The 9660-nt window shown below is 40.0% G+C and overlaps 1 protein-coding gene across 2 annotated transcripts; it reads left to right on the top strand.

Annotated features, from left to right (window-relative positions):
• The first annotated feature begins 477 nt into the window (after positions 1 to 477).
• Positions 478 to 6601, top strand: sephs1 (selenophosphate synthetase 1). Of its 2 annotated transcripts, none has more exons than XM_030732296.1 (10): positions 478 to 558; positions 2037 to 2177; positions 2279 to 2375; positions 2847 to 2950; positions 3069 to 3176; positions 4146 to 4300; positions 4394 to 4484; positions 4585 to 4684; positions 5317 to 5529; positions 5804 to 6601. In XM_030732296.1, the coding sequence occupies exons 2-10, from the start codon at positions 2082 to 2084 to the stop codon at positions 6016 to 6018; spliced, it is 1179 nt and encodes a 392-aa protein (XP_030588156.1). In that variant the 5' UTR covers positions 478 to 558; positions 2037 to 2081; the 3' UTR covers positions 6019 to 6601. The 2 variants fall into 2 exon arrangements, with proteins under 2 accessions (XP_030588156.1, XP_030588157.1); XM_030732297.1 differs by having other exon boundaries at positions 531 to 558; positions 2055 to 2177.
• The last annotated feature ends 3059 nt before the right edge of the window (positions 6602 to 9660 follow it).

Here is a 9660-nt window from a genome sequence, read left to right as displayed (position 1 = left end):
TTTTGCTAACTGTGCATATAAAAATTATAGCTGATTCCATCATTAAATATACTTTATTAACAGCTGCTTTTTTGTGTGTGTGTGCTTTTTTAATATTATAGAAAATATAATTAACAAGCGAAATGTTTTCTAATCTTTGTTAGTGTAACTTTCAGCCGGGCAATGCTGTATTGCTGGAGTTGCACTTAGAGGGAAACAGTAAATTAAAGGTACACTCCATTGTAGAGATTTTGTTGCCAGACTTCACAGCTCATTAAAGGGGATGTTGAAGTCGCCAGTGTGCAGTCGGAGGACCCTTTGAGCTCTCGTTAGTTTCCTACTTGTATTCTGAACCACAGATTTTTTATGAAGGCGAGCGAAGATTGGAAATGTTTTTGTAAACACAATACGGCTAATTGCACGTGATAGTTTGATAATTTTATTCTCCTGGAGCAATGTTAGAAGTAAAATATGTGTCACTTTTCGTCAGGCTTTCTCTCAGGACAGCCGTTTGCTGCCCCGGTGCATGCTGGTGCCTTCCCCGCTCTTCTGTCGGGATCCGCCGCTAACGTGAAGCTGGTAAGGATAAACTGGTCAGAGCAATTAAAGGGGAAATGTTGCAAGAATATACCTCCGCTTTGATCCTAAAATCGCATCTAGAGCAGTTGTAAACACTTCTATTACACCGCATGTTACAAAGTTTGCACACGTAGCAGATGCAGTCCTGTTTTATTCAAGTTGACGCTGATGTTGCACACATCGCATGGCGAGGGACAGGAAAGGGTTAATTTTTTCCGCCGCCGACATTTTTGTTCGGCGCTCTACGGCAACTTTTTAACTTGCATGTGCTACGAGTTGGCGCTGCGACTCAAGAGTGCGCATCGCGTTTAGGTGGCAACGTGTGTCGTGCTTGTTTTTTTAGATGCACGGCAGGCCGCGGAGTGGGCTGCACTCGGCTCTTTGTTGCACGGAGCTGCTTGTCCTCATCGGCTCATGCATGGACCAGGGTTTGCTAGCAGAGAGCTAGCACTAGGAAAAAATAAAAGCATTTTCAGCAAAACAAACAGACGTGGATGGTGTAGCTGTCGTTATCAGCGCACGTGTCTTAAAGCTGAGCTGCCGACAGTGTTTTATGAGGCGCACATCGCAAAAAATAGAAGTTCACTTCATCACTTTTATTGTTAGCCAGTGCCTAAGGGTTGAATGAACTTGGGATCATTGTGTTTCTTGAACACTACCCCACTAATAATAAATGCGCCTTCAGCAGCTCACACTGGTTTATACTCAAACCGCGATAAGTTACAAGTAACCAGCACGGCGTTTCCATTTTATGCATTTCTAACGTATTCTGAAAAAAAAAATACATATATTTGCACGCATCTGTACATTTTAAAGATTATTATTTTTAGTGATTGGAGAGCATCAACGCAGTACTTTTATACTGTATAGTAGTTTGCGGTCTGCAGTATTCATTATTGTGCATTTCAGTTTTAAGTGTACCCCTCTCACCACCCCCCCAAAAAAGGAATAAAGTCATTTTTAAAACTAGTATTGAATAAAATTAAACACATTTAATAAATGTTCATTAAAAAAATCACCATGTGGTTTTTATTAAATTTATTTTTAAATCGAAAAATACAGCACACCCACAAAAAATAAAACACTGATCAGTTTTAATATTGATGTGGGAGAGGTGTTGATTTAATTCTAGTCATGTTTTTAGTGGCAACTTCTAGTGCACTGATAAGCTGTTCCTAATATTATGTCAACAAAGCACCGACTTTATTAAACATAACTTCGCCACAGAGGATGTCTCTCATTGCTGCAAAAGAGATGCTAAGCAGCAGACAGTTAATCTACAATTTTTTTGTGATTGATTCTTTGCAGTGATGCTTCTGCAGATGTACTTCCACTGATTCACTCGAAATGATGTGATTGCATTGCTGCGAATGAACTGATATTCTATTTATTTTGTGCAAGCTAACATTTTCTTGTAGTTACTCCTAAATAACCAGACACTGTGTCTAATCACCAGTTTTGTTGTATATTCTTAATAGCCATTGATGTGGTTCTAGTGGTGAGGATCCAGAGCTTCTTCAGACATGTCTGTGAGGGAGTCTTTTAACCCTGAAAGCTATGAACTGGACAAGAACTTCAGGCTCACACGGTTTGCTGAGCTCAAGGGCACAGGCTGCAAGGTTGGCTGTCCACACAAATCCACCTTGGATGCATTATTTTCTCTGTACAGATTAGCTGGGAAATAATGTATGAAAATTTTGGTTATTTTCTCTAATCACAGGTCCCCCAAGATGTGTTACAGAAGCTGCTAGAAACCCTGCAAGAGAACCACTATCAAGAGGATGAACAGTTCCTGGGGGCAGTTATGCCTCGATTAGGTAATTCTTATCCTCATATAGGACTGTACTAGTGGATGATTTTTAGTGCTTATGAGTAATGAAGCCTTATTTGGTTTTTTAAGCAAATATGTATACTATGTATGTATGTATATATTAAAGGACTAAAACTAATTGCATTAAGTTTTAAAGAAATATCCTGCTGGGACACTTTTCAGAGTGAAGTAAGAATCCTTGTTTTATGTTAAAACATGTTTTGTGGTGGCATTGAAAACATAGTTGTTTCATGTATAGTGGTCTGACCTCCACTGGTCAGAGAATTGAGATAAGAAGTAAAACTTCACTCTCGGTTTTAAAGCGGACAAGCCACAAGTGTGCACACACTAAAGTAGGGGTTCATTAGATTGCTTAATTTTTTCTGTTAAGGCAGATTATGCACCCTGTACTGTACACACAAACACAGCTGATGTTAAACAGCAAAATGTCTCATTAAGAGATATTTTCTTTTTGAAGGCATCGGCATGGACACTTGTGTGATCCCCCTCCGGCATGGTGGCCTTTCTCTTGTTCAGACAACAGATTACATCTATCCCATTGTGGATGACCCCTACATGATGGTAAAGAAATCGCCTTCTTCAGGAGCAGTGCTTTTTGCTCCTGCCTGGTTTTCTTTCATTAAACCTACTTTACATACCAAACCTTTATGTGCTTAATTTTATGATCTCCTTTCTTTAGGGAAGAATTGCTTGTGCCAATGTTCTAAGTGACCTGTATGCCATGGGAGTGACAGAGTGTGATAACATGTTGATGCTTCTGGGAGTCAGCAACAAAATGTCAGAGAAAGTAAGACACATCTTGCTTAAATTATGTTATGCACTCACTGGACACTTTGCTAGTACCAGGTTGTCTTCACAACTGCCTTAATTCTTCATGGCATAGATTCAACAAGGTGCTGGAAACATTTCTTTGGAGATTTTGGTCCATATTGACATGGTGGCATCACACAGTTTTGCAGATTTGTTGGATGCACATCCATGGTGCGAATCTCCTCTTCCACATCCCAAAGGTGCTCTGTTGGATTGAGATGTTATGACTGTGGGAGCCATTTGAGTAACAGTGAACTCATTGTCATGTTCAAGAAACCAGTTTGAGATTATATGAACTTTGTGATGTGGTGCATTAGCCTGGTGTAAGCAGCCATCAGAAGGTTTGCACACTTGGTCATAAAGGGATGCGCATGGCAGCAAGAATACTCAGATAGGCTGTGGAATTAAGTGATGTTCAGTGGGTACTAAGGGGCCCAAAGAGTGCAAGAAAATATCCCCCACACCATTACACCACCACCACCATCCTGAACTGTTGAATACAAAACAGGATGAATCCCTACTCTTGTTGTTTATGCCAAATTCTGACTCTACCATCCAGTGTGGCACCACAACTCAATCTTCATCAGTAGATGAGCAGTTCCTGAAATACTTAGAGCAGCTTCTTTGGCACCAACACCATTCCATGTTCAAAGTCACTTAAATCACCTTTACTTCTTCATTCTGATACTCAGTTTGAACTTGACCATGTTGTCTTGACCATGTCTACATTCTATCAATGTATTGATTTTCAGCCATGCATTTGGCTGATTGGATATTTGCATTAATGAGTAGCTGAACAGGTGAACCTAACAAAGTGGCAAGTGTTTCTATATTTCATGCAATAGCTCCAGTACTGGCATGAGATTAGTTCGGGACATCTCTTAATATAATCATTGCATTGTAAAATATTCTGAGTCTCAGCTCTGACATTCGTATATCTTTACAGGAGAGAGACAAAGTCATGCCGCTGATCATCCAGGGATTCAAAGATGCATCAGAGGAGGCAGGCACATCCGTAACGGGAGGTCAGACGGTGTTGAACCCCTGGGTAGTGATGGGAGGGGTTGCAACAACAGTTTGCCAGCCTAATGAGTTTATCATGTAGGAATGAGTTTCTGCTGCACATGTAGCTGTTTTTGCCTTTCTTAGCTGCTTAAAAAGAAACCTGATGATGCCATTTCTACCATTTCTCAGGCCAGACAATGCAGTGCCAGGAGATGTGTTGGTATTGACCAAACCACTTGGAACACAAGTGGCAGTTGCAGTACACCAGTGGCTAGATATTGTAAGTCTGCCAACTCATTTATTAATTTTTTGTTTAAAAATCTGTTGTTTAATAATAACCAGTAACACCATTGCATCTTTATGCTGTCTTTGCCTCTCAGCCTGAGAAGTGGAACAAGATCAAGCTGGTGGTGACCCAGGAGGATGTAGAGCTGGCTTACCATGAAGCCATGATGAACATGGCCCGGCTCAACAGAACAGGTAAACTCATTGAGCAGGTGTGAATTGTTCTTGTAACTGCCTGAACTTTAGATTATTCTCAGTTAAATTTAAATTAATATTGCAATATAGGTGGTTTCAATAACTGTCCTTATTTTATTGGATTAATTACTTGTTAATTACAAGTAATTAATGAGTGTTATTACTCATTAATTACTTGTTAATTTACAAGTAATTAATGAGTGTTATTACTCATTAGGTTCTGTTATGTTACTGGTTGGCATCATTTCATATGTAGCATCAATCAATCAATCAAATATACTTTATTGTCCCCACAGGGAAATTTGTCTTGGACATCGTACAAAAACAAGCTGCTACCACAATAATACAGTATAACAATAAAAGTCATTTTAACAGTGCATAAATACACCCCCCCCCCCCAAAAAAAAGAAATTCAATAAAAACAGTCAGAAACACTAAAACAATAGAATACATACACTTACATACATACATTACATACATTCCTAGAGTGAGCGAGCCAACAAATCAGTTAGCTAGAGCATCATGGTTATTTGCTTGTTTGCACATTTTTGGCAAACATTAAGTCCTTAAACAAATTCATATTCATGATGTTTTTCTAACTCTCTTCTCTCCATCCCCGTCTTTCCTTGCAGCTGCTGGTCTCATGCACACCTTCAATGCTCACGCAGCCACCGATATCACAGGGTTTGGCATCCTTGGTCACGCTCAGACATTGGCACGACAACAACGAAGTGAGGTGTCTTTTGTCATCCACAACCTCCCAGTGCTCGCCAAGATGGCTGCCGTGTCTAAGGCCTGTGGGAACATGTTTGGACTTATGCATGGCACTTGCCCTGAAACATCAGGTGTGTGTGTGTACATGTGTGTATTTTAATGTAAAGCTGTACCAAGGAATAGATTGTACCAAGGAACAGCCAGTAAGTTTCAGACAAATACCTTTAGAAAAAGAAAATGTGTAATTTAGCAGTTTGATGAAAACATTCAACTATGGTCACACAAGTTTTGTCTTTGTTAAACCATGTGGAGATACTACAAAAGCAGTGTAGCAGCAGTGTCACACTTTAAAAATATTATCATCATTTAAGACACTTTGCTGACAATATCTGCTTTCATTTCTAGGAGGCCTGCTTATTTGTTTACCTCGAGAGCAGGCTGCCCGCTTCTGTGCCGAGATCAAATCCCCGAAATACGGAGAGGGTCATCAAGCTTGGATCATCGGGATTGTAGAGAAAGGAAACCGCACTGCTCGAATCATTGACAAACCACGAATCATAGAGGTGGCACCACAGGCAGCCACGCAGAATGTCAACCCAACACCTGGAGCAACTTCTTAAACCTCCTTTGTTCCGTCACAGACCGGACCCCAAAAGCTCTGAGTGATTTTAGACACACAAACTACAGAACCATCGTAGAGTGTTGAAGTATATTCACAAAATAATATGTACACAGAAAAGACTGGGTTGGCGTGCATCAACATGAAAACAGCTCCACACAGTGGCCCAGGGGGCACTTCATCACCCAGTGGACTCAACCTGCAGTATCCCCGTGATAAAAATTGGTATGAAATAGAGCTTAAACGTCCACTTGCCTTTCTTGTCTGTTGTATTCTGTTATGTTAAACATGCTTGTTTGGCAGGCAGCTTCTGATAGGAGATAATCTGATACTGCTGATTCATTTTGAATCATAGGAAGTCTGGAGTCGGTTGCCTCTTTGGCGCTCTTAAAACTGCTCTCATCAAACTGGTGGCGTTTTTGTTTAATGTCCATTTACTTTGTTGTACAGTTATACAGCCTAGTTTTAGTTTATTGTAACTGTTGCCTTGAAAGAAAGTACGTGCGACCAGAATGGCTTGTTTTTTATTACTTTGACTTTTTGTACTGTCCCTTCATGAACTAATAAACCGTCTTCTATTTGAATATTTGTTCTCACTGCTTTGGAGCTGTACTTGTGTGGATGAACTAAATCAAATTGGCCATGATGTAATTACAATATTGAACTAAAAGCTTATTTTTTGGATTTAAAAAATAGATACTTCTCCAGTGTGCTTTCTTAAGTTATAAATGAATCATTGTTTAGTCATAATACAGCAAAATCTGCATAACCCTCAGGAGATGAATCGTGAACCATCTGCATTCCCATTATGTCATGTTTAACATGTTGCAAAATATGAATCTAATACGAATATAAAAATTGCCTAAAATGTCTACATCATTAGTCTACAAGTACTCTACTCAGTGAGCTTGTTACCTCTGATCAAAATCTGCTACTTTTTTAAAAAACAAACCATTTCTCATTATTGCCAGACGATGTACTACAGAACTCTGAGTTACAGTATCGAAGCTTCCAGAAGAAGTTCTTGAAGATCTCTGTAAATGTTCAGGAACATGTTATAACCCCCATGCCGCCTCTTAAAATAAATTTCTCTAATAAAATGTCTTTTTGTGTCCATTGTGAATATATTCAAAGCATGAAAACATTATTTTGTAATGAATGGAAATACAGTACTGTACAAAAATCTTTATATTTTGCTAAAAAAGAAAAAGGAACTAGGTGCAGTGGTTTATTGAAATATTCAAATATTAATAGAAATACAGTAAACAGGGTTTGTACAATTTAATGAGTTTGAAAGTCAATATTTTGGTATGAACACCTTTATTCTTCAGCACAGCCTGAACTGTCTTGTAACTGACTGGAGTGAAAATGAGTGAAAAAGCAGCCAGTCCATGGAAAAACTTTGAAAGACCTTCAGAAAGCCTTCAGTGCTCAGGACCATTTAAAAAAATTACAAGGATGCCTGCCCCATTTGTAAGTAAAATAAATTCATAAAGAAGACTTTTGCACAGTACTGTATATTATCTACAAAGTTTCTAGAATGATTGAATGAATGAATGATTTTATCAATTTGTATTCATGGAGCAAAGCTTGCAAGTGAGTTTAGTTCAAGCAGACAACACAAACTGGTCTCTGTCATACAGATAAATTGCCTTACTCTCCTGAACAGAAGCTCCCAAGTTTGTCAATCTATTTAAGCTCCAAAATTCCCATATTTTTCCCTGTGCAGTGCAGTGCTGGTCTGTCACTGCCTGCTCTTTCAGTCTCTTCACTATAGCATATCTCTCTCTCACTCATTATACACCATTCAAACATAACATTATGACTACCTGCCTGACACTGTGTTGGTCCCCCTTTTTCTGCCAAAACCACCCTGACCTGTCAAGGCATAGACTCCGCTCCCTGAAGGTGTGCTGTGGTATCATCAAGATGTTAACAATAGATCCTTTAAGTCCCGTAAGTTGTGAGGTGAGTCCTCCATGGATCAGACATGTGTGCCCGTCACATCCCACAGATGCTCAATTGGATTGAGATGTGGGAAATTTGGATGCCAAGTCAACACCTCAAACTTGTTGTTGTGCTCCTCAAACTATTCCTGCACCATTTTTGCTTTGTCGCAGGGTGCATTATTCTACTGAAAGAGGCCACATCTGTTGGGGAATACCGTTTCCGTGAAAGGGTGTTCATGGTCTGCAACAATGCTTAGGTAGATGGTACGTGTCAAAGTAACATCAACCCAAGGTTTCCCATCAGAACATTGCCCAAAGCATCACACTGCCTCTAGCGGCTTCCCCAGGTAAATGATGCCAGGCCGCCTTCTTCCATTGCTCTGTGGTCCAGTTCTGATGTTCACGTGCTGGCACTTATGGTGGTGGACAACACCACCAAAAGTGCACCACCTTGACTGGTCTGCAGCTTTGCAGCCACATACACAACAAACTGTGATGCACTGTGTATTCTGACATGTTTCTATCAGAACCAGCATTACATTTTTCAGCAATTTGAGCTGCAGTAGCTTTTCTATTGGATTGGATCACAGGGGCCAGCCTTTGCTCCCCACATGCACCTATGACCCTGCAGCTGGTTCACCACTGTTCCTTCCTTGGACCACTTTTGATAGATACTGACCACAGTTGTGTAGCCGTCACAATTTGGAATTCATGAATTGAATTCTTCACTTCACCTGTCAGTGGTCATAATGTTATGCCTCACTGGTGTATGTACTGTTCAAAAAAAATTAAAGGACCACGTTTTACTCAGTTTCAAGTCAATTGACCTGGTCAGTTAATTAGCTGAGGCAGTTGTTAATCAGTTTCAGCTGCTTTGGTGTTGATGAAATTAACAACAGTTGCACTAGAAGGGCAACAATGAGACAACCCCAAAATGGGAATAGTTTTACAGGTGGAGGCCACCGATATTTTTTTCCCCTCCTCATCTTTTCTGACTGTTTTTTTCACTTGTTTTGCATTTGGCTAGGGTCAGTGTCACTACTAGTACTTGCACGAGGTGATACCTGGACCCTACAGAGGTGGTACAAGTCGTTTAACTCCTCCACGATGGCACACCAATCCATTGCCAGAAGGTTCACTGTGTCTCCCAGCACAGTCTAAAGAGCACTGAGGACATTCCAGGGGGCAGGCAATTACTGTAGCAGAGGTGGACAGAGTTGTAGAAGGTTCTTAACCCATCAGCAGGACCGGTATCTGCTCCTTTGTTCAAGGACGAACAGGATGAGCACTGCCAGAGCCCTACAAAATGACCTCCAGCAGGCCACTTGCGTGAATGTCTCTGACATAAACAGATTTATGAGGGTGGCCTGAGGGCTTGATGTCCTCTAGTGGGTATGGCTATGTCCAGCATAATTTTTTCCCTTTGAGATCTGATTTGTTTTCAAAGTGGTCCTTTAATTTTTTTGAGTAGTGTGTACAGTACCAGTCAAAAGTTTGGACACACTGTCCAAAGTTTTGACATACGCACACATTTCAAACAGGAGTTTTCTACTCTTACACAGTAGTGTCACAGAAGTCATATTTAGTTATATTTTTAATCACAAATGACAACCACCTTAAAATGAGCAGCAAATTATTAAATATTTGTATATAATGAATCATGTGATCTGTAAATACATAAACACATTATTTTT

The sequence above is a fragment of the Archocentrus centrarchus genome, chromosome 6 (assembly GCF_007364275.1).
Source record: "Archocentrus centrarchus isolate MPI-CPG fArcCen1 chromosome 6, fArcCen1, whole genome shotgun sequence".
Taxonomy (NCBI): Eukaryota; Metazoa; Chordata; class Actinopteri; order Cichliformes; family Cichlidae; genus Archocentrus; species Archocentrus centrarchus.
The sequence above is the reverse complement of the archived record's forward strand: the minus strand, read 5'-3'. Positions and strand labels throughout refer to the sequence as shown.